The sequence below is a fragment of the Cavia porcellus genome, unplaced genomic scaffold (assembly GCF_034190915.1).
Source record: "Cavia porcellus strain 051 isolate PalLab524CR breed Dunkin Hartley unplaced genomic scaffold, mCavPor4.1 scaffold_23, whole genome shotgun sequence".
In the NCBI taxonomy this organism is placed as follows: Eukaryota; Metazoa; Chordata; class Mammalia; order Rodentia; family Caviidae; genus Cavia; species Cavia porcellus.
In genome coordinates, this window is record NW_026947506.1 from 40,153,519 (window position 1) to 40,177,989 (window position 24,471).

General features: G+C 49.8%; 1 protein-coding gene across 1 annotated transcript; it reads right to left on the minus strand.

Moving 5' to 3' along the window:
* Positions 1-7,634: 7,634 nt before the first annotated feature.
* Positions 7,635-24,457, minus strand: Tfr2 (transferrin receptor 2). Its single transcript, XM_003470147.5, has 19 exons — positions 24,384-24,457; positions 23,179-23,242; positions 22,668-22,902; positions 22,378-22,564; positions 16,607-16,747; positions 16,414-16,525; positions 16,215-16,337; positions 15,224-15,340; positions 14,987-15,126; positions 14,471-14,631; positions 13,884-14,003; positions 13,421-13,503; positions 13,275-13,338; positions 13,110-13,177; positions 12,956-13,032; positions 12,795-12,879; positions 12,483-12,710; positions 12,007-12,147; positions 7,635-8,361 (listed from the first exon to the last, which is right to left on the minus strand). The coding sequence occupies exons 2-19, from the start codon at positions 23,218-23,220 to the stop codon at positions 8,080-8,082; spliced, it is 2,406 nt and encodes an 801-aa protein (XP_003470195.4). The 5' UTR covers positions 23,221-23,242; positions 24,384-24,457; the 3' UTR covers positions 7,635-8,079.
* Between the last annotated feature and the right edge of the window lie 14 nt (positions 24,458-24,471).

Sequence of the window (24,471 nt, forward strand, 5' to 3'; positions counted from 1 at the left end):
ATAAACACAAAGGAATCCTGACAATCAGGGTGTAGGGGGATGTAAAAAAGGCATCTTTAAGATCTAGGACTATGAAGTGAGTGGTGGAGGGAGGGATATGAGAGAACATAGTACAAGGGTTTGGCGCCATTGGGTGAATTGGGGTAACAGCATCATTGATTACCCCAAGGCCCTGTACTAGCTGATAGGACCCATTAAGCTTAAATATCAGGAGAATGGGAGTATTGTAGGGTGGGTAAGGTTAAGAAAACCACTGTATAGGGGCTGGGGGTTTAGCTCAGCGGCATAAGCGCCTGCCTTGAAAGCAGGCAGTCGTGAGTTCGATCCCCGGTACCGATAAAAAGGAAAAAGACAAAAAAAAAAAAAAAAAAAAAAAAAAAAGAAAACCACTGTATAAAAGACACTTGATTATAGGTTTAACCCCCATAAATGTTTGGAAGCTATAGGGGAATTCAAGGAAAAATTGAAGGATCCCTGAGATAAAATAGGCATAGAAAGCATGGGTAGCAGTTGTGGGTTTGGAGGTGTTTTAAACTATGTGATCGACCAGAGAACAAGGGAGGGAAAGGGATGGCTTTGCAGTGCACTGTGAGGGTGTTTGGAGAACTAGAGCTGTGGGGAGGGAGAAGATAAAGGAAAAGTTAAGCTTTTTGAAGAAGATCCCTACCTAAAAGGGGTGTGAGACATGTTGGAATTACTAGGAAGCTATGGGTAAAGAAGAGAGTCTGGAATCTGCATGGAATAAGCCCTATCTGTACAGGCCATCTAGGTTGGCCATCAACACCCACTACAGAAACTGAGAACTTTTTTAAAAAACTTTTTTATCAGTACCGGGAATCAAACTCAAGACTGCCTGCTTGCAAGGCAGGTGCTTATGCCACTGAGCTAAATTCTCAGCCCTGAGACTGAGAACTTAATACAACAGCCTGAAAACTCAGGAAGAACACTATATATGGCCTCTATGTCTATAAGTACAGAGAATGTCTAACCTGAGACCTCCAGTGGGACTTGGGGCTCTGAGAAGGATACCTTAATGGAGAGCTGTAGGACTGGAGATTTAGCTCAGTGGCATAACTGCCTGCCTAGAAAGTGCCAGGGCATGAGTTCAATCCCTGGTACCAAAAGAAAAATAAAAAGAAATGTTGGATATTATATATTTGTCACTACCCAGTATTTTCACTTAAAGATTTATAACAACCACGTTTGTGTTAGGATTTCTGAGACCTCTTCCAATAGAGAGCTGTGAGCCCCAAGCCCCATCAGTCTTCAGCAGCAAGTCTGAGTAGATCAGCCAGTGATGAATCCAGGGGTGATGAGATCTCCTGTGAGGGCAAGGATTTAGAGGATGGCTTACCCGATCTCTGGCAGCTAGGATAGTCCCTCTTCTAATAGCCCTCGAGATTCTAGAAGGGACATTCTCTTGCCCAGAGTCCTTTTGGTCTCACTTGAAGCATGTTCCAGGAGAAGCTTGGGCAGCTCCACCTTGTCTCGGTTTACCTGTCTCAGAGCTCCAAGTGTCACTACTAAAAGATCAGTTTGTTATTTTTTCTTTTGATTTTTGTCTCTGTTGTTGAACTCACAAAAAGCTATATTAAGAAGGTCTCCCTGTGGGGTTTGAGGGCCAAGTTTAGCCTTTTGTCTTGGGATCTGGCCCACAGTGGGACATCTGGTCTTTTGTGTTGGCTACTTTGAGGCCCTAGCCCTGTCTTACTAACTGACTTAGTTGCCTGTAGCATTTTTCCTCTGAAGAAGTAACCCAAACTGCCCTATAGGATAATGGGTGGTGACCAATCTGACTTCTTCAGGCTGAAGAGGGTTGAAGTTGTCGAATGGCAATCAGGGATACTCTGCAGAGCTTTTAACTAGTGACCCTCAGTAGACAGCAGGCATTTCTACCTTGGGTAGGTATATAGCTTTATGTCTAAAGGAGACAAAAGCAAAGAATCAATTAAGTATGCAGGAGTCAATAGAATCAACAGGATATTTATGAGTATAATTTTAGTAATGGCTTCCCATTACTAAAGGAGGATAAGGATAAGGTCCAGGGCATTTTAGAAACTGACATGTCATTCATTTGTCATACATACATTTAGGTTTTACAATTTTATAAGTACCTACTGTGTTGTTAGAATGTCTAATGTCATCTGATTTTGGAGGATAGCCTGTTTTATTAATTTTACCTTTTTTTATTTAGGAGAGAGTTGAGCTGCATTGTTATTTAAGGCCACATGAGTATAGTTAATTATAGCCCCAATATACATCATATAACCTTTTTCTGGAAAAGGTCTGGTGGAGCTCAGTAAAAGCAATCTAAAAAGAATTTAGTATATTTGTTACGATACCTTGGGGTTTGGCATATTTTAGGCAAGAACAAACTTTAATCAAAGCATGCATAATCAGAGTAGAAAGCATGTATAATCAAAGCAAGAGCAGTAGGCTGACAGTTAAGTTTAGAAACTGCTTTTAGGTTATAGCAATTGTAACTCATTGGCTATTAGGTCCTTGTGTTGATAGACATTACATACATTTTTGTTTAAAAATTATCATTTGACTGATGACCTCATGTTGCTTTGACTTGAATCTCTTGGCTGGAGCAAAAGAAAAAGGCAGATGTCTGGATCTGAAAGAAAATATTTATCATCATAAACAATCCCAATTTTATATCTGAAGGTATGACTATACCATCAGATCAGCAACAAGAAGTTGTCTTAGTCATATGAACTTTAGTTGGGGTGTCTCCCACAAGGCTATGGAGATTATTGAGGCCTCAGATTAATGAATAAGAGCTGATTAAAGTTACCACATGGCCAATTTCTTATTCATCAGTTGAAATCTTTTCCAATGTCTCCTCAATCCCAAGCAATTTTGTTTAACCAGTTTTAGCATCATTTTGACAAGTTGACAAACTAGATGGAAGCATGCTCTTTAAATCCATAACCCAAGTATACCTTGATTAAATGATCCGAAAATGCAAAAGATAAAGAAAAAGATTATTGAGCTCAAATAAAAAGGAACAGCTGTTTACAGAGCAGACAAATGGACAAATACAGACAGACAGTCTGTACAGTATAAACAGACTGGACAAACAGACAACAGATATATAGACTGACAAATATCTTACAAACTCAGAATGCACTTAAATATGTTTGGCCAATTTGAACTATAATAAATAGACTAATGTGAATCTTTTTATAGATTAATTAATACAGATCTCTTGAAATAAGAATAGCAGAAAAAGAACCTAATTTATGGTTACTCTGAGATAGGTCAATGAGGGAAAAAGCCTGTTCCTGAAGAGGGCATAGGGACTGAGGCTAAGAAGGCTATACAGTGGGAGATGTAGATGGCCACCGAGTAGCCAATTGGCCAGCAGGTGTCTGTGGGCAATTACTGGGTGACTGACTATAAAATGGCTGCTCATCACTATGTGACAGGAAAACACAAGATGGCGATTGATTACCATGAGACCCACAACTACATGGCTGCTGCTGATCCTGTGATGAGAGATCGCAAGATGGCTGCCATTTACCCTGTGACCTGTTGCAAGATGGTAAAGCACTGTCACATGGCAGAGAGCCGCAAGATGGCGGCTATCTTCCATGTGAGCTCTAACAAGATGGCTGCTGAGAACCATGTGGCCTGCTAGGTGACTGAAACGCACAAGACCAAGTATGATGAGCCGGCACAGAAAATGGCGATGCAGGAGTAGGGGACAAAAAGAGCCATCTGAATGAATATAGGGTGCAGGTAGAGGGGACTGAGAAATCTGAGACTGGGGAAAGAAACTAAAGGAAGGATTAGAGGCCACTGGGGGTGAGGAACGGGGAGAGGATGGTGCAGGGGGCACAGAAACCTCTGGCTGAGAAAGGTGCAGAGTTTGGTTTTGGAGATACCAGAGAAGAGCCATAAAGACAGGAAATGGATGATCTAAGGGGTCTGGTGGGGAGGGAGGAAGAGATCCTGGTGGAGCAAAGTGAGCCAGAAGTATCTGGGCCACAAGGCAGAGTGAGAGAAGGACACATCCTCAAAGTAAAATGGCCTAAAAATGAAGGGTTTCTGCCATCTTGCCACCATTATGACCAAACTATAAATAAAAGATCAGCTTTGGGGGTTTTTATAGCCTTTTTGAGGTCAAAAGCACCAAGGTTATAAACCAGGCACCCCAGAGATGTATTTTTTGGGGGACAGGAAATGGTCCCTATTATGAAATTATAAGTGAGCTGAGAGAACCACTTCACCTCGGGACGTAAGAGCTTTAGCTCTCTCCCAAGGAACGTGGAAGCTGTCCTGGATCATGCCTGTCACAAGAAGTCATCACTGTCTTGAAAGTGTGACATGGAAGTTTCTGACACCCGTTTTCCTTGGTGTCACTGAAGAGTATGGGGTGGGATTCCAGGGAACAAAATTAACAGTCTTGCTTCAGGCTGTCCTGCCTAAGGAGCGTGAAAACTGCTACAGCCACAGATAAGTTCAAAGGAAAAAAATAGGTGGTTCATAGGCAGAGTAGCCTGAATTGGGAGTGACTCCCAGGAGCTTCGCAACCAGGGACCTAACTCATGACCTTGTGCTTGTAAGGCAGGTGCTTATGCCACTGAGCTAAATCCCCAGCTATCTGAGTTTCAAGGCACCATAATGTTAGAGTATTCTAGCACAATAGAGAAGCAAAAAATACAAAACAAACAGGTTTATTGAATTGAGGATGTAGAAAGGAGCACACAACCGATGGCGGCTGGGCTGTCTTCAACATAATACAGACAGGCAGTGGGTTATATGACCTCTGATTGAAGTGGTGCAGGGCGCAGATATTGATGATGTGTGAGGAACTGACTGGAATTCTCTGTGCATGCAAACAGGAAGGGGAGTTGCAGTTAGGGCTGAAGAAGAAGCAGGAAGTGGTAGGCATTGCCACTGTGGCCTTCCGCCATGTTAGACCACCGCCATAACTGTACAGTAATTTATACTAGGGCAAGAACCTTTCAACTGACCCCTGCTTCCACTGACATCTCTGTCTCTGATCTTCCCGTCTCCTTTTACAAGGCTCCGCTTGTAATCACACCCCCACCCTAATCTGGGATACTCCCCTGTACTAGTGTGCTAGATCTGCCTGGATAGAATGGCATAGGCTGAGGGCTGGGGGCATGGCTCAGTGGCAGAGAGCTCCTGTGCCAGACCCTGGGTTCCATTCCCAGCACCGCAAACAAAAGACAAGCAATGCCCCCAATAGCCAGGGATTTAGCTCAATGGCTTAAGTGCCAGCCCAGTCATGAGTTCAATCCCAGCACCAAAAAAACAAAGCAAACACAAAAACAAAAGCCAATGCCCCAGAAACCAAATAAGAGAGATTTATTTTCTCATAATTCTGAAGGCCACAAGCCCTAGACCAAGAGGTCAGCGGGGTTGGTTTGCTCCGTGGCCTACCTCCTTGGCTTGCAGACAGGTGTCTTCTTGCTGAGTCCTCATGTGCACACATCTCTGGTGCCTGTGTGTCCAAATTTCTGCTTCTCTGGGACACCCATCAGACTGGATCAGATCTCACTTTATTTTTATTTTTTTATTTATTTGGATACAGGGTCTCACTTTGTAGTTGAGGCTGGTCTCAAACTCACTACATAGCCAAGGCTGGCCTGGAACCCTGGGCAATCCTCCTGCCTCAGTCTTCCCAGTGCTTGGATTACAGACACGAGTCACATGCCTGGCTAGTTCCTGCTTTAATATCAGGATTTTTGTTTTGTTATTTTAGGGTTCTTTGTTTTTTGTTTTAATCAGTACCAGGGATCGAACTCACGACCACGCGCTTGCAAGGCAGGCACTTATGCCGCTGAGCTAAATCCCCAGCCCCTATTTTAGGGTTTTGTTTTAGTTAATCACTTCATTAAAGGCCCTATATCTAAATACAGGTACTGGAAGTTCAAGACTTGGTGTAGGAATTGGGAGGAGACACACAATTCAATTCAGTCTATAACCCTCTTTTCTTTTTTGTGGTAGTGGATGTTGAACCCAAGGGCTTTGTATCCTCGCTCCTTTTATATTTTGAACAAGGTCTCCCTAAGTCACTAAATTGCCCAGGCTGGCTCAAATTTGCTGCCCTCTGCCTAGCATGTGCAGCTAACACTCCTCACTATGAGATCCTTAATTTAATCTCATCTGCAAAATCCATTCTGCCACATTAAGCAACATTCAGGGGCCAGGCGTGGCGGCCCACACCTGTAATCCCAAGCTGAGGCAGGATTTTGAGACCAAGCTGGGCTACAAAGTGAACTCAAGGCCAACCTGAACTGCATAGTATGACCCTGTCTCAACAAGACAAAAACAAAACAACAAAACAAAAACATTCAAGGACAGGATGTGTACATCTTTGTGAAGATCATGACTGAAATGACAAGGGAAGGGAGAGCTGTGAAGCTACTTCTGGAGCCTGTGCCAGCCAAGCAAGCATTTGAGGACGTTTCTGACCCTGTCCAAGTTCAGGGTCTTGGGAACCAACCAAAGCAGGCTTGGGAATTTGATCCCTAAACCAAGGGACTGAAATATCTCAAGCCTTAGACCAAGGGGCCTTTACTTCCCAGTGACCAGAGGAGTGAGCAAGATCTCTCCTGTCCTTCTGGAGGCAAGAGGGAGGCAAGGAGATGGACTCTAGGATTTATTTATTTTTACTTTTCGGAGATTGAACCCAGGGTATTTACACTGACCTTCATCCTCAGCCCTCTTCATTTTTAAAATACTCGATAGAGGGTCTTTCTAAAGTGAAAGGTTCTTGCCCTAGTATAAATTACTGTACAGTTATGGCGGTGGTCTAACATGGTGGAAGGCCACAGTGGGAAGGCCTACCACTTCCTGCTTCTTCTTCAGCCCTAACTGCAACTCCCCTTCCTGTTTGCACACATAGAGAATTCCAATCAGTTCCACATACAGCATCAATATCCGCCCCCCTGTGCCACTTCAATCAGAGGTCATAGAACCCTCTGCCTGTCTGTATTCCGTTGAAGGAGACAGCCCAACTGCCATGGGTTGTGTGCTCATCCTCAATAAACCTGTACATTCTATACGTTTGCTTCTCTATTGTGCCAGAATTTGCTAAGATAAAGTGCTTATCTGTCTTAAATTTGTGATCCTCCTGCCTCAGCCTCCCAAGTGCTGGGATAATAGACATGTATTACCACACTTGATTTGTTCCAGCTTATTAAACAGAGGGCCTGAATTTCCACCAGGGATTGCCAATTTTGCACCCTTTCTTGGTTCCAAGGCCAGGACTCCATTCATACCAACAGTAGTCTTTGGAAAATGGATCTTCATTATGTGCTGAGGCAATTTCCCGATGAGGACTTTTTTTTCTTGGACTGGCAATTAAGCTGCATCCCCGACCCTTTAAAAATGTTTTGTTTTGAGACAAGTTCTTGCTAAATTGCTCAGTTGTCCAAAATGGGCTTGCACACGCAGTCCTCCTGCATCCTCCATCCAGCCTCCCAGAGAGCTGGAACTGGTAGCGTGTGGCCACTGTGCCTGGCTCCAAAGTTTCCTTAGGCAATAGATCAGCTGACTTTCCCTGGAGAGACAGCATCCTACACGCCTCCTCTGACGCCTTTAGTTCAATACTCCCCAGCTCTCAAGGAAGGGATAAAGGATGAGGGTGGGGGTGAAGAGGACACATAAGGTATTTATGAACAACAGATGTCACGGGTGGTTTATTGACATGCAAACCCCATGTCCCTCCTACCACAGACCACCTGTGGACCATAATAAGGCTGAGGAGCCAGGACATCTCTCCCACTAAGGTAGCTGGCCGGGTGCAGGGCCCAGCAAGGCTTCTCATGGGCTTTAGGTATGGAGATCCTGTTCTCGAGGGGCAAGGGGCTGTGGTTGCCCAAGGGGCTGCTGCTCCTGATTAACCGATGGTGTGACTGTCACATTAAGGAAGGTCTAAAGATGTATGGATGTCTGTGCCAGACCCATGGCACAGAGACTGTGAGGATTAATGGTCACAATGAGAGGCACACAGAGTCACGTCCTTCACCCTCCACTGCACAAGCAGGGAGGGGAAGAGCTGTCACCAGGGGAATGTGGGTCCAGGGCCTGCAGGTCTCAGAAGTTGTTATCAATGTTCCAGACATCACCGCTAAGTGCATTAGCTGCACCCTGCAGCGTCCAGGTGAGCAGGGCCAACTGGCGCCGGAAGAGACTTTCCTGGAAGCTCACGCTGGGCAGCAGCCCAGAGGAGGCCTTGGGCGACTGGGAGGCTTCAGGGCGCAGCAGCCGTAGATGATCCAGCAGGGCACCCAGCGTGTGGTCTCCACGGCCCAGGAAGATGTGTCGGAATGGGGAGTCAGCCGGTGACACATACTGGGACAGGAAATAGAACTCCACCTGCACAATGGGGGAGTAGAGGGTCTAGGTTGGGGAGTATTTCCTTGGGGCACAGACTACAAACCCCCATCCAGCCTGCAGTTCCTAACTGACCTGGGCACCTAGGACCTCCTTTATAAATATGGTTCAGCATCTTGCTTCCTGGCCACCTCTCTTTGTCCAATCAGGAACAGGCATCCTGTGACATGATCAGTAGCTGGACAGGATGCCTCCCACAGTTGTGGAGGTTTCCTTCTATGGCTAGAGCCCCTGAAGCCTGCACCTAGTCTCCCCAGATTTCCTTCCTAACCCACTCACTTTCCTGCCCAAAGCCTCAAAAATCAATCTGTTGTCCTGTTGCTTGTCTTAATACCGTGTCTCCCCACACCCCAGTCCCCCCTCTGCCAATGTCTACAGTACAGAGTCAAAGGTCAAGGGGACAACACAGTCCTAATGATGCACCCTGTCACCCTCTGCCCCAGGTGTTGTTCCCTGTTCCTGAGATGGCCTCATTCCTGACCATTCCCCCATATTGCGGTCTCCACCAGTGGACAGACCTTGAGATGAACTCCTTCGGCTTTGTATCTACCTACAGCCCTGGAGCTCTCAACCCTGGCTGCACATTAGAATCAACCAGGGAAAAAATTTTTTTGTTTATTTTGTTTTTCAGATACTGGGGATTGAACCCAGATGTTTTAAATGAGCTAATCCCCAGCCATCTTTTATTTTGTATTTTGAGACAGGACTGAACTTCCTGCCTCAGCCTCCCAAAGTGCTGAGATAACAGACATGTGCTACCGTGCCTGGCTCAGGGGAGACTTTTAAATCCTTGCCTGTGTGCCACCCTAGGGAAATGACAATCTCTACAGGTAGCCTTAATGTGTTTGATCACAAAGCTCATACAAAACCTGGACCCCAACTCTCCAAATCAGCCACTGTAATCCTGCCCCAACAGGTCAGGGGTTCCTGGACACAGCCTCACACACATGGTTCTGCCAACCTATCCCAAAAGTTTCACCTGGAAGCTAGACATGTGATGCAAGAGTATAATGCTTACCTAGCATGCACAAGAGCCCAGCTTCCATCCCAGCATGGGGAGGAGACACAAACTCTGAACCTTGCACCCACTTTTCCCCATGCATCCTTGGAGGCTGGTCCTCACCGATGAATGGGGTGACCATATTGCCTGATCTCTAATTCTGGCTCCACTTTCATCTCAGCCAGTTGATTTGGATAAGTTATTTGGCCTCTCTGAGCCTAGTATCTGCCCACAATACTAGCAACATACATGGTGGCACAAGCCTCTAACTCCAACGCTCAGGAGACTGAGACTGGAAGAATGCATTGAGTTCAAGGCCAGCCTAAACTACATAGTGAAACCCTGTCTCAAAAAATAAAAACGAAGGGGCTGGGGATTTAGCTCAGTGGCATAAGCACCTGCCTTGCAAGCAGGCAGTCGTGAGTTCGATCCCTGGTACCAATAAAAAGGAAAAAGACAATCAATCAATCAATCAATCAATAAATAAATACTAAAACTAACAACGTATAATGCTAGCCACCTCACAGGCTTGGAGGAGGGGGTCTATGGGACAAAATGAAGTAAGGGTCTATCACATAGCAGCTTTCTATAAATGGCAGTTCTCTCCTTTCCTCGATACCCTGTCTGTTCATTTTTCCTTCCAAATTCCTCACATCAGTCCAGTCCCCACCTATAGGTATTTGCTGCCACCTACCACTCTCATCCAGGGCTCAGCTTTAATTTCAGGCCACTTACACTCTGGCCAAAAACCTTCCCACTTGTGCACAATACCTCCTTCATTGAATTTACCTGGTTGCCCAGACCCTCAAAATCCTGGCCTGTTGGGGCTGGGGATTTAGCTCAGCGGCATAAGTGCCTGCCTTGCAAGCAGGCAGTCTTGAGTTCAATCCCCGGTACCGATTAAAAAAAAGAAAAAAAAAAATCCTGGCCTGTTAAACTCCCCACAGCCAATCTCTAACCCATTATTTTCTGCTACCCTCATTTCTGCCTCTCCACAGGGCCTCTTTATGACTCTACTGGTCCACATTCAGTTTTCAAGAAAAGCCAGGCCTATTTCACTAAGCTGCACTATTTTCTTGGTCTCTCCACCCTCAGATGTCTTCTTAGCATTGATCCAAATCCTTCCTCTTCAAGACCCAAGTCACACAGTCTGAAGCAGAGGTCAGCAGATTTTGTAAAAAAACAAGGAGTAAATATCTTAGGCTTTTCAGGCCACGCTGTTTCAATTGCAAGTAAATTGTGCTGTGTGGCTGCTTCAGCACAAAAGCTGCCATGGGCAATGTGGAAACCCATGAGCATGGCTGGCGTTGCAATAAAACTTTATTGACAAAAACAGGCAGCAGCCTGAATTTGGCATGCTGACTGTAGTTTACCAACCCCTGGTCCAGAGCCAGGGTTCCTCGGGTCTGAAGTCCTGAGTCTCCCTGCCTCCAGCCCTGGACTAGAGTCGTGAACCTTTACACATAAGTGCCCTTTACTCCTTGGTGGGAAGCAACTTTCAGAGCGGGCTGTTTCTGAAGCCTGACATAGCAGAAAACAAACCAAGACCTGTGAATGGGACCGAGCCACCGTCCAATCGCTAGTCTCACTCCACAGTCACGTGTGTCTCAGTGGAAGAGACAAAAAGAAGGGCAGAAAGAGAGATCAGGAGAGGAGGAAGAAGAGACAGAAGGAAAGGAGTATTAAAGAGAACAGGAGACATGAGTAGGGGAGGAAGAGCTAGAGAGACAAGTCTGTAAGCAGAAAGGCAGAATGCCTGATGCCAAGGGACATGGGCAGTGGCACACGGGGAAACCTGGGGGAGAAAAGGCCAGGAACCCCCAAGAGGTGATGATTTCTGTGAAGCACACACTTGTGTGCACTCTAGGTTCCCCCTGCTCATCTGCACTTGCTGGGAACGGTCCTGTTTCTAAGTTCACTCTGTGAAGCCTTCACACAGTCCTGACCCACCTATTTCCTGAAATCAGGGCAGCGTGAGCGAGCCCTTTAGAGCTTGCAATGACACAGCCTGCTGTGGCTGTGGCACACGTGCCATACATTCGCCACCACTGATTTAAGGTTGAGTTCTTGGGGTGAGGAGATGAGAACTGCAGAAGGAATACGAGCTGCCAAGACATTCCAAACTAATCAGGAAGGACTGGCGCGTGAATAAGCGCTTTAACCTCTTGCAGGCAGCCTGTCTGGATTCCAGTGACATCATTGCCAGAAGGAAGACAGCTCTCCTCACTCGGCAATTCTTCAGTCTTTTGCACCTGCCAGGCTGTAACCTGTGTTTACTGTACTGCGGACAGTGGTGGACATGCTCTCTCTCCTGAGGGGTTCGGGAACGGGAAATAGGCTGCAACCCTGTAGGCTGAGCTGTGATAGCCAAAGGGCTAGCCCTCCACAGGGCCTGCCTGCCTCATAACCAGCCAGGTCCTCCAGCCTGGCTGATCTGTGAGCACTGAGGATCCTGGACAGGCCGTGTCCGGAAGACAGGATCCAACCATTGGACCAGCTGAGTGCAGATGGAGCAAGCTCGAAGCCGCAGACTCTTGCGCACGTGTGTGGAGGGGGTCGGTTTTGGAAGGGGCAGGGCCTCACCCACGTGGGGGGGGGGGTCGGTTTTGGAAGGGGCAGGGCCTCACCCGCATGATGCGCACGTTGTACATGCGCATCAGCCTCTCGTCGCTCTCCTCCGAGTTGTAGATCTCCTTCCGCAGCTTCTCGGCTGCCCGGATGTAGTCACCCCGCGCTGAGTACACCCACTGCAGGGTCAGCCCACGGGCCTGAGGGCAAAGCATGGGCTGGGGCCAACAGCAGGGGCCAGGACCCTAGCTTAGGATGAGGTTAGGTGCTGGGGGACAAGGTTGGGACCAGGAGGAAGGACTATGGGGAGCAGGATGCAGGGAGTAAGGAAGAAGACCCTAAACGTGCGATGTTGGGGTTCATCTCCCGCTCCGTCCTCGGGCCTGGGGTGATGGAGGCTGGAGTAACAGGGCCAGGTTCCCAGAGGAGACCTATACTCCAGGGGTGAGGTGGGAAGGTGGAGCAGACTCCCTGGCCTGGCAGCAACCTGAGGGAAGGAGCACTCCCAACCCCAGAGCAAGCTGGCATCTTGGACCTTGAGGTCCCCAGAGTACTCGTTGAGGTTGCCGATGTGTCGGAGGACCACATCCCCGTAGCGGCCGAAGTCAAGGGGCAGGAGGTGGTCATGGCTGAGCCGGATGAGGAGCTGCCCAGTGAGCTGGGCCACGGCCTGTGCCACAGCAGGCAGGCGGCCTCGAAGCACCCTGTGTAGGTTCTCATAGGTGTCCTCTTTCGTGTGCAGGAATGGGTATTCCTGGTAATCCTGCAGGGACACGGAGGGGCTGGGGCAGGGGCATGCTGTAGAGGGGCCAAGAGATGGCTCCCAGGGCTGGGCCAGAAGTCTCACCTCCAAGAAGGAGAACTCCACCGCAGGGACCCCGGCAAAGGCCGTGAAGGAGTAGGCACTGCTGTCCATGGGCAGAGGCCGGATCCTGCAGGGCGGGCTGTTGGAGGATTCCCTGGGCTCAGGCTCCCCCACCCCTGTGGTCCCATCCCACCTCAACTTACACCTCTGTTTCCCAGCTGGGATTGGTGGCCACCACCTGTTCATACAAAGTCCGCCCACTGTGGTTGGGGGTGTCCACCTGGGGGCAGGAGGGAATGTGGCTCAGGCTCCGTCCCCATCTGCTTCCCCTCCATCCCTGTCCTGGTCCCCTCTTGCCTGCTTCAGAATGTTCTCAATGAGGCTGATCAGAAGGGGACTGGTTTTGGCGTGGAACTTGCTGTCCCCTGAAGAAAGAGGAAGCAAGAGACGCCAGGCTCAGGGATTGGCACAGGGGCCAAGACAGGCCTGAGGGAGTCCGGTGGGGGCGCTGCCCCAGCTCACCCAGCACTGCATTGTCCAGGCTCACGTAGACCACAGCTTTGAGGTGTAGCACACTGAGGTAGCCCTGTGGGTGGGGCAAGAGTGTGGAGAAGGAACCCGCCCATCTCTCCCCACCGCCTGGCTACCTGTCCAGGACCTGGAATCACCTCCAGCCACTCCATGGAGCCCACACTGCCGAAGTCGCCTCCGTCCCAGCTGATGAAGAGCAGACTCCTGCGGGGCCGGAAGCCTGAGGATAGGGTGGGAGGGAAAGAGCATGGGCTCCTCTGGTGGCCACCAACAACTCCTTCATTTGTGTTCCTCTGTCATGGTCGCATCCTGGGGTAGGGGTTCCTTCCTTCTCATCAAGCCGCCATCCCAGCCCATGTTACCCCTGGGGTCTGCCCTGTGTCAGCTGTAACAGTGATGGAGACGGCTGTGTGCAGGGATGCTGCTTAACTGTCACTCAAACCCATGGGCATGGCCAGTACTTCCATCTCAAGGAGGAAATACTTCAGAGGTGGTGACTTGAGGCCAGGGCCACACACTGGAGTATGGAGCTCAGGCCCGGCTGCATTCCCAGTGACCTCTGCCAGCTCTACCCAGCCCAGGCCACGGCCCTGCGCTTACCATTGCTCACCATGGAGGAGAAGGCCTGCACCAGCTCCAGCAGAATGGCAGTCCCCACTGCAGACTTGGCTGCCCCTGGGCCCCATGCGTCCCTCTGGGCCCCAATGACAACATAGTGATCTGGAAAGGACATATTTGGAGCCCACTTATACCTCCAGAGTATGCTTGAGGATGTCCCCAGGGTCTCCCCTGGCAGTTCCCTGGATGGTACTTAGTGGCACTGCCCTCCCCCACCAAGCACTCATGCGCTGCTCTCCAGCTCGAAACCGACTCAGATGCCCACCACCATCCGCATCTAGTTAAGCCTGAAAGAGTCTTATAATTGACTTTTCATTTATGGTTGAACTGGTTGTAACAGCATCCAATGTAGGCTTGTTCACCTCCTGTGCTGAAAACTCACTGTAATATGCAGCTGTCCCGGACAGGCTGGTACAGGGGGGCTGCCCCCACCCATTGGTCCCAGTTTCTCTCTCCTGGTCACCACTCTGGTCCTCTCCCTGGCTCCTCCCACACCAGCCCCATGTGACCCGGGTCCTTAGCACAAGCTCTGCTCCCACAAGCCATGGGTCACAGAACAGCAAACATACCTGGTTCTGCAAAGCCCTCAATGCACCCAAAGATGTTGCTGATGGGAGTGGAGGTTCTGTGGTTGTTGACTGTGAGGTGGAGGCCTGGCCCAGGACCCAGATGATAAAGGGACTCTAGGTGTCCCTGCCATTCCCAAGGAGCCACTGGGCCTTTAAGTGTCCTGGAAAGCAGAGCAGAAAAGGTTGGAAGTAGCAGAGAGGGTCATGCAACATACAGAAGGCCCCCAACCTCCTTTAGCGTTTCTCTCTCCCACACTCTGGTTCCAGATCTCTACCCTGCACCCTGCCTGCGGGGTAGTACAACCAGGGCTGCCCTGGACAGCTGTACAGGATGTGTCCTGCTCAAGAGTGTCCAGTGGAGCTAGGTGTGATATCTAGCTAGAGGTTCATTCACCAAATGGTAGGTCCTGACAAGTGGTGTGTCCTCCCAGAAGCGTCACCTTTTTCTAGTTCACCTAAAGGCACCAATAGCCACCTCCAGCACCCCGAACCTGTTCCCTCCTGTCCCCTCCTCACCTCAGCAGGTGGTAACCAATGTCAGCACTGATGGGATGGGCAGGAATGCTGGGGAGGCCCGAAGATGCCACTGGGGGGAACTGGGTTTGATTGAAGGAGGGGAAACCAGGCGTGTAGGGGTCCCCAGCCCCCAAGTGCACCTGTGGGGAAAGGGGCACCCATCCTGCAACTGTGACCAGGGCTATTCATGGTCAGGACCTGGTGCTCAGGACCACACTGCCGGCCCCCCAGACTCACGTGTCCGTATACAGCTCGCTGGCTGGACAGGCCTGGCCTGTCAGGACGCCGGGAGAAGTCTTCTGGGTCAGGGTACAGGAGCACCCCAATGGCCCCAGCATGCTGTGCAGTGGCCACCTGAGGAGTCCAGGAAAACCAGGAGAAGTCAAATAGCCTTTGTGATTCTCCATCCTGTTTTCTTTTTCCAGTACTAGTGACTGAACCCAGGGAACACTAAGCTATCCCTAACCCTTTTCTTATTCATTTGTTTTTGGCCCTGGGGATTGAACCCAGGGCCTTTGCAGTGAGCTACACCCCCAAACCGTTTTGATCTTGAGACAAGGTCTTGCTCAATCGGTAAATTGCTCAAATTGGACTGAAACTTATTATCCTCCTGCCTCAGGCTCCCAGAATGCTGGGATGACAGGCATGAGCCACAATGCCCAACAACTGTCCGTTCTTTTTTTCTTTTTCTTTCTTTCTTTCTTTTTTAATCGGTACTGGGGATCAAACTCATGACTGCTTGCTTGCAAGGCAGCTGCTTATGCTGCTGAGCTAAATCCCCAGTCCCTCAACTGTCCATTCTTAATGAGTACTTGTGGGCATCCTGGGCCACTGTCTGACTACTCTGTGCCCTGGAAAATGCCTCTGTAGGCCTGACACCCCTCAGGTACCCTCTCCACCAGCCTGCCTTTTCTGTACCCAATTGAATGTTCTTGAGCTTCCTGTTTTTTTGGGTCTCTACCAACATTTTCTCTTTTCTTTTCTTTTTTGGAAATAGGATTTCACTATGTAGCCCACGCTGACCTTGAACTTGCAGCAATCCTCCTGCCTCAGCCTAGGTTTAATGGCGTGTGCCACCACGCCCAGCCTCCACCAACATTTTCTTACAACCCGCAGGATTTTTCCTTTCTTCCCCTGACAAAACTTCCTAGGCACTTCCCACCCTTAAATCAGCTGTCAGGTCTGCGCAGCCATGCATGCCTCGCATGGTGCCCAGGCCCAGCCTTACCTTCTGCGCAAAGCTGGTCACCCCGACGCGGACCAGCAGGAGGCAACCGGCCGGCTCCACACCTCGGGCCTTAAGGTCCTGCAGGTCCTCTGGCCTCCCATAGTGGGCGTACACCAGCTTTCCCTAGGGACGCGAGCCACAGTGAGGTGCGCTGCCCACTTCCTTGGCCACCACTGGGACTAGAGCAAGAGGCGCTCACCGTGACGTTGCCGGTGGCGCTGTAGGGACAGTAGGCGTCAGGGTCCTCCAGAGGCAGCTGCTCCCCGATCTTTCCGTCCTCGTCGACCCAGTGCAAGGTGTTGGGGTGAGCTCTGAGGAGCGGGGGGGGGGGGTGGTGAGTGACCTGGCCTGCAGGCGCACCCCCACCGCCCCTGTCCCCCGCGCGCACTCACGGGTCGGGGAACTGCAGCCCCACATAGTGGGTGTCGGTCCACACGTGATCCAGCTTCAGGCTGGACAGCAATGCAAGTATGTCCTGGGCCAGGCTGGCCATCCCGGCCGAGCCCGCCATGCGGTCCAGAAGGCTGATTTGCCTGCGAGCGGAGAGAAGGGATTGGGGTCCAACAGGAGAGGAGCTGGCATGCAGCAGTGAGTCGCCTGGTGTGGAAGAAGCAGAGAAGGGACAGACTGCACAGGTCTAAGTTAGGGGAAAGACTTCCGGGCTAGCAGGCTCTCTCCCGTCACCACCAGGAGTTCCAGGGCCCCTGCCTAAAACTTTACCCCCCACCCCCCAGAGCCAGGGTCCTGCTCAACACCCATCCCAGTCTTCCTCAGGTTAAACTGTCCAGTCCATCTGCTTCTTACTACACACGCGGGAGCGCATGTGCACTCACACACACACTGGAGCCTGTCTGTGCAACAAACACAGAAACACTCTTCCCAGCGCCAAGTGCACAGGGCGTGGTGGTGCACACCTGTGGTTCCAGTCTGCCTTCTAGGAGGCTGAGGCAGGAGGATCCTGAGCTGGAGCCCAATTTGAGCAATTTAGTGATTTAAAACAATCTATCTCAAAATAAAAGGAGGGCTGGGGATGTGGCTCAGGGTGAAAGTCCTGGGTTCAATCCCCAGTAAGGGGAAAAAACAAAAAACGGGCAGCTGAGCTAAAGCAGCAGACCCTCTGTAGCACCAAGTCTTGCCCTGGGACACTTTACACCAAGGCTCCCAGTGGAAACATTGAGTCACTTGTGCCATTGGAGACTTTACCTTGTCTCCTTTCCTGGTCACCGCCCAACGCTCAGGTCATTCTGCAAACTCTTGTTATTTTTCCATCTCACCTCTGCTCCCAAATGGCCCACTGGTCACCTGGCCCCACGGTGCCATTCTTGTGCAAACAAGCTCTCTTCCCCACTCATCTGCAGCTGGCCTTCACAGAGTCCTGGCTGTCCCCTGAGAATCCAAGTCTCCCAGGTTTGGAGGTGCTCCTGGGGTCCACCTTATGGAGTTTTTACCAGTGTTCCCGGAGTAAAACTCTACCTCTGAAGCCCAAGCCATCTGGCTCTCCTACCACTTTTCCTCCTCACTACTGTTATCTTCTAATGGTTAGACAATGATTGGCTGGAATCTAACCAATCAGCTGCTTTTGCACTTTCATTGAGAACTTTAGCATCTAGCTTATCTTTTTCCTCTTCACACCAGGTCAGCCCACAGTGTTTCTATCTGGCTTCAAAATACGTGTGAATGAAGCTCCTTTGTTGTGGTCACCATCCTCAGCTCTGAGTAGGAGTGTAGTCTGCAGGCCACAGGCTCAGTTCCAGGTCGGACCCTGTGACCCAAGTCCCCATCCAGGATCTTAAGTGCTTGTCTGAAGTTGCATTTGATAAATGAGCACATAAAACCCTAGAATGCACACAGAGTTTTCACGCAGCAGCAAGGAACAATCAACTAGAGGTACACACTACAGTATGCACAGAGCTTAAATGCACTGAAAGAAGTTTAAAAATCTAGCTTAAAAACACATCAAAGAGGGGCAGGGGGTATAGTTCAGTGGCATAAGCGCCTGTCTAGCAAACACAGTGTTCTGGGTTTGATTTCTGGTACCAAAAAACAACACTGAAGAGGGCAGGGGATATAGCTCCGCAGCACAGCTCCTGCCTGGCAAGCACACACACACACACACACACACACACACACACACACACACACACACATGCACACTGAAGATCCCTCTATCTGTAATCCCAGAGCTCTGGGAGGCTGAAATCAGTGTACCAAAAGTTCAAGCCTAACCTGGGAAACTTAGTGTGAACCTGTCTTAAAACAAAAAGCCAAAAAAAAAAAAAAAAAAAAATCTGGGAATGTAGGTTGAGGTGAAGGCTCTGGGTTCAATCCCCAGTACAAAAAAAAAAAAAAAAAAAAAAGCTGTATCTGAATAGTGGGTCTTTGAATGATTTTTCAAAAACCACGTAACTGTATTATTCCATATTGCTTACATTTGAAAATCATGATTTTTTTTTTTTTTTTTTTGGTACCAGCAATAAAACTCAGGACCTTGTGCTTGCCAGGCAAGTGCTTATGCCGCTAAGGAATATCCCCAGTCCCAAAATAATGAACATACAGAGTTTTACACAAACATTGTGTGTGTGCCAGGGATTGAACCTAGGCCCTTGTACACACTAAGCATATACTCTACCAGTAAGCTACACTGGAGCCCAGCACTAAAACAATATTATATACATAGTTGTCCCTTGGTATTCACATAAGTTCCTGAACTCCTGCAGATTCCAAAATCTATGGATGTTCAAGTCTCTTAACATAAAAATTTCATTGTTGTATTTGCATATAACCTGCACACATAACACCCAGTACAATGTAGATGCTATGTAGATAGCTGCTCTACTCTATTGCTTAGGAAATGACGGCAAGGAAAAAGTCTGTCCATGTTCAGCACTGACACAATTTTTGAAAAATATTTTTGGCTGAATCCAGGAATGTACACCCAAGGATACAGAGGGCTGGTTGTGTGTCAAAGCAACCTGTATTCAAGGTCACTCACAATGCACATTTGATAAGATGCTTATGGGAATGGGGTATTCAAAGGAGGGGAAAGGGAAAGCCCTTTCACTGCCCAATGGGAACACTGTACTATGATCTTAGGAATATTATCCTTCTTTGTTTTATTTTTCTGAGGCAGGATCTCACTATGTACTTGAGACTAACTTGAACTCCCTATGTAGCTCGGGTGCCTTGAACTTGTAGTGATCTTTTACCTCGGCCTCCCTAGTGCTAGGATTACAGCTGTGCACCACCATGCACAGAACGTAATTCATCATTTTTATATAATTCATTTTCGAACCTGAGTTTAAAAAAGCCCTTCCAATTTGACCATGAAACTCAGTTGCTCAGAACTCTCCAGTTCTCCTCTCCCTTTAGAATCAAACTATAAAACAGTTAATGTAGTCAATGAGGGACTGAGACACATACGTGCTGTCACCATGTGGGCTGCATTCAACATCCTTCAAAAGGCCACCAACTTGCCAGAGACCTGTCATACACCAACAGCTTGCCAGGCTGTTCTCTGGCCTGAAATGCTTTTCCACCCACTCTTTGCCTGGCAAACTACGCATTCTTCAGTTCTTCAAGAAAGCCTTCTCCGACTCCTGGTGTAAACCAGGTCTTCTGTTCTAGTCACTGCTTAGCACTTTTCTTTCAAAGCCATGATCCCTGTCATAATCCTGAGGTCACTGACGTGAGGAACAGTTTAGTACTGATCGCTCCAATGCGGCATACATTCCACGAGCGAAAGGCCAGACTGCTTTGGTCTCTGCCACACCAAGTGATCACCTGCTTAGCTGAGCACTGTCACATAGTAAATATTTGTGGATAAATGAATAAATGGCACCATAAATGCCATTTGCGATGCAGCCACCGAAATGTCTGGCCACTTCGCTGGTTCTTCCACTTTTGGAATATTTGTTCACCGAGGATTTACTGAATGGGCATTATTAAGTGCCAGGCACTGTGCCCAGTGCTGCAGACCCAAGTTAAATAGGATGGAGTTTATCAGCTCCCCCTCCAGGGCTGCAGAGTCCCGCTCTGGCCAGATGTTTCCTGGTTCTGTTGCCTTCCTTCGCCCTCCTGTTCCTGCTCTTTAACCCCAGTAAGCTCTCCAGGTTGTCCAGTTTCTCTGAACCTATCAGCTCCTCTTCCTGGTTTATCTAACCTGCAGCCGTGTACCAGTCCCTGGTGTCCCCCTAACTTTGGCTCTCTCACCTATCTGACCTTCAGTGTCACTCACAGGACAGTGTGAGTGCCCCTGGGCCTGCTGGACCACCAAGCTGCTCATCTTGTACCAGGATCACCAAGTGCCACTTGAGAAAACAAAACAACAAACTCCCTCAGTGCCCTGGAGCTGAGATCTTTTAAAAGGCAAGATAAACAGAGAGCTTGGGTTCCTGGGCAGGCATGGTGGCGCCCTCCTGAAATCGTAGCACTCTGGGAGCCTGAGACAGGAGGATTGAGAGTCAGAGTCCAGCTTGGGCAATTTGGTGACTTAGCAAGACTGTGCCTCAAAATTAAAAACAAAGAAAAGCTGAAAATATAGCTCACTGCAAAGATCCTGGGTTTAAAATACCCAGTACTTTGTCTGGTGTGAGAAACTGAAAATGTAAGTAAGAACCAAAATGTCTTTGAAATAGAAAAATGTTCAAATGGGAAGGGGGAGGGGGACAGGAAGGAAGGGAAAAGTAAAGAAGAAAGAAAGAAAATATGGGAACAAAGCTTTGTAAAAAATCCACCAGGGATTTAGCTCAGCAGCATAAGCACCTGCCTGGCAAGTGTGAGGTTGCAAGTTCGATCTGTGGTACCAAAAATAAATAAATAAATACATAAATAAATAAAGCTTTGTAAATGGGGAGAGGAGGAGGAACTGAAGGAATGGAGGAAAAACAAGTTCTATCATGTATAGGTAAAATTCTCTGTGATGAATGTGATAGATACATGGATGTACCAATAAAATCTAACTTTAAAAAATATCCAGTACTGCAACATAAATAATTAATTAAAAATAATAAAATAAGCTAAAACGGGAGGATACTGATGAGTTTGAGGCTAGCTTGAGCTGCAAGGGAGATTAAGACCAGCCTAGAATACATGCTGAGACTCTGTCTCAAAAAAAAAAAGAAAGGAAGAAAGAAAGAAAGAAGACAAGAAAGCGAGAGAAGCAGCTCAGTATAAATATCCAGGATTCAATCCCTGGTACCACAAATAAATAAGTGGCTAAGGATGTACCCAGATTCAATCCCCATATGAGACAAAAAAAAAAAAAATGGCATCTACAGTCTGCAGCAAAGTTCATACCCAGTAACAAAGTATTAGGAAAAGATTCCTACTGACATCAGGAAGTAGGCAAGGGTACCCACTGTGAACATTACCTAAATGCATGCCCTCACCAATACACCAAGAAATGAAAAGGACAGAGGATTGGTGGGAGCTGGGAATGGCAGCACACACCTGTAGTCCCCACACTTTGGAGATGGGGGCAGGAAGATTGCAAGTTTGACCCCAACTTGGGCAACTTGGCAGAAAAGAGCTGGGATTGTAGCTCAGTGTGAAAGCCATGAGTTTGATCTCCAGTACCACAAAATAAATGCAGGTAATAAACAAGTAAGTACGTAAGGATCAAAAAAGACAAGACATGTCTTCTACACTGTGCAGTTATGTGACCGCTTAGAAACCTCGGGGACCCACAGAAACACTGCTCCTGATCCAGATGGGGTAGTGGGTACAGGTACTCAGCCAGGATGAAAGGGCACAGGCCACTTTCCCATGCTGTAAGCGTGCTTGCCCTTGCTTGCCTGGCACCCTCTGCCAGGTGTAAATGGGGCCTGTACCCATCTGTTTGCTTGCTTTGCTGGACTGCCCCTTAGAAGAGCCCTGGGAGTCTCGTTACCACAGACCTAGCCAGGCTACTAGGTGCAGCAGCTTCTGGGTTTGTCCCCCTCTTGTTGATGCGCATCACCCTTTGTTGTCACTTGGGAAGCCCTCCTCCACCACAGTTCTTGAGGAACCTTAGCCTCCTGAGGTCTCAGCTAGAGGGTGCCTCCCCTCCCTGGACCACTACACGGGAGGCCAGCAAGGCAAGTGGAAGGACTTAGGGAGGGAGGCAGGCGAGGGGGTGACTAGAGGATCCCAGGGCCAGGAAAGGGCCGGGCCGGGCTGATCTTACATGATGGTGTCCTCCAGGTGCACCTCCCCCAGGAACCGCAGCAACATGGCCTGGAGGTCACTCCAGTACAGCGTGCCTTGGTGGGAGTCCAGGCCCAGCTCAGAGTTGACGTCCTCGCTGACCACCAACACGGAGTCCCCGCATGCCTGGCAGGACCCTCGGAAGGCCACATAGCCCAGGAGGAAGGCTGGGGGGTGGCAAGATAGGGATTCTCCTAGTGCTTCCCTCTGGACTCCAGAAATCTCTCCCAGCCCGAGGCCCTTACTTGGGAGAAAGGGAATGATTCTCACCCCCTGTGAAGATCAGTAGGGCCGTCAAGACCAGGTAGGGGGCAGCCTTGCGTCCTGCTGCTGCCCAGGGTATGTTTTGCAGCCCGGGTCTAGTGCCCAGAGGCTCAGGGCCCTTCAGCTCCATGGGACAGAAGTGGGCCGGCAGTTCGGCCCCCTCCTCCTGGTCTTCCTTTTCCTCCTCCAGGCGCCCCTGGAGGGAGTCTTCCACCCTTCTATAGATGCTCTGAGAGGGTTGCTGCGTGGGGGAGCAGGGTAGGTGTGAGATTGAGAGAAGAGGCAAGGGCGGCAGGGTGTGGGGGTGACCTAACAGTAATGGTGTCAGTGACTGGGGAGCCACGTGAGCAGCAGGTGGGGAGAGGAGCTGGAGGAGGAGGAAGGTGGAGGGGAAACAGAATGGAGGGAGTGGAGAAGGGAGGGGCTCCTGTCAGGGAGGGGCCAGCCTTAGGTTTGGGGGTGGGGGCCAGGAGTCCTGCTAGGAGGTTTAAGGTGCTCCCCACCACCCTGGTCTTACCGCAGCCGTCTGGAGTAGAGACCGAAGCCGCTCCATGCTCATGCCCCCTCCTGAACCCTGCAGGCTACCCCACCCCCCCAGTGATAAACCGTTTGTGAGAGACCCACGGGCCCCTTATCAGCTGCAGCAGGCAGTGCGAGCCCAAGCTGCTCCCCACTCTGCTCACACAGGGTGGGAGTACAGGCCTGGCCTCGGTCTAGCCTTAAGTCAGCCCCCCAGCCCCTTGGAGGAGCAGGGGCTCTGCCCTCCTCTGCCACAGCTCCGCTCCTGCCCCCTCTCCGCAAAACGATCAATTATTTTTCTTTCTTTCTTTTTTTTTTTTTAAACCTTGGAGCAGACTTTGGCCTTTGGGTTCCCGTCAGGGGTCAGGAGTGGGGGAGGAAGCTGAAAGCAGAGGGAGATATGGGTACCTCTCTCCCCTCTCCTGCTCCCACCCTTCTTAAGAGTATTCTTGAGGACCCCTTCCAAAGCCCTCCAGCCCCCTGGGAGGTTCACGTGAAGATATCTGCTCCCTCCTCCTCTGGCTTTGCAGATCCCCAAAGCCAGGCCTGCCTGGCACATCCGCTGTCCCCTTCCCTCATTCCTGCCCCCGGGGTCCTAGGCAGCGGCCACCACAGGGGTGTGACCCAGGCTTTGGTCTGGTGTGTGGGTGTCTATTTGGAATCTGGCCTCTGCTGCCTGCTGGGAAGGGAGGGGCACGGGAGGGCTAAACGTAGTCAGGAGGGACCAGTGAGGCCTGGGGTCAGGGATCTGGCAGTCAGGGTCCACTCGGCTTAGGGGAAGCAGAAAGGATTCTGGCCAAGGAGGGGGCAGAGTTGCATGACCTTGGACAAGTCATGGTTCTCCCTGAGCACAGTGACTCTTGGTCACCGAAGGACTTGGCTACTGTTCAGAGAGTCCTTTGAGGACTCAGTCTGATGGAAGGCCACACAACTTCGCCCAAGAAGCACCTACGTTTACCCTACAATTTCAAGCAGGTGGCGCAGGTTTCCAAACCCAGCATAGGACCCTTAGGCAAACAGCCCGGAGAACTGTGGCTCGGGGTCCACACCCATTCACTTCACCGCCCTGAGGGCGCCCCGGGAAACCTCAGCTCCAGCCCAGGTCTAGAGAGACGAGCCTTCGGGGCTCGCCAATAACCCAACTCCGCCCCACATCTATCCAAGCAGAAACCAGGGAAGGAAGACACGGCTCAGCCGGCTCACCCGAAGGCCAGGTCCTGAGGTGCAGATTGACGGGCTGGGGCCAGGGCTTGCTGAGACCAAAGCCGGCTCCCAGCCCAGCCACCGCCCC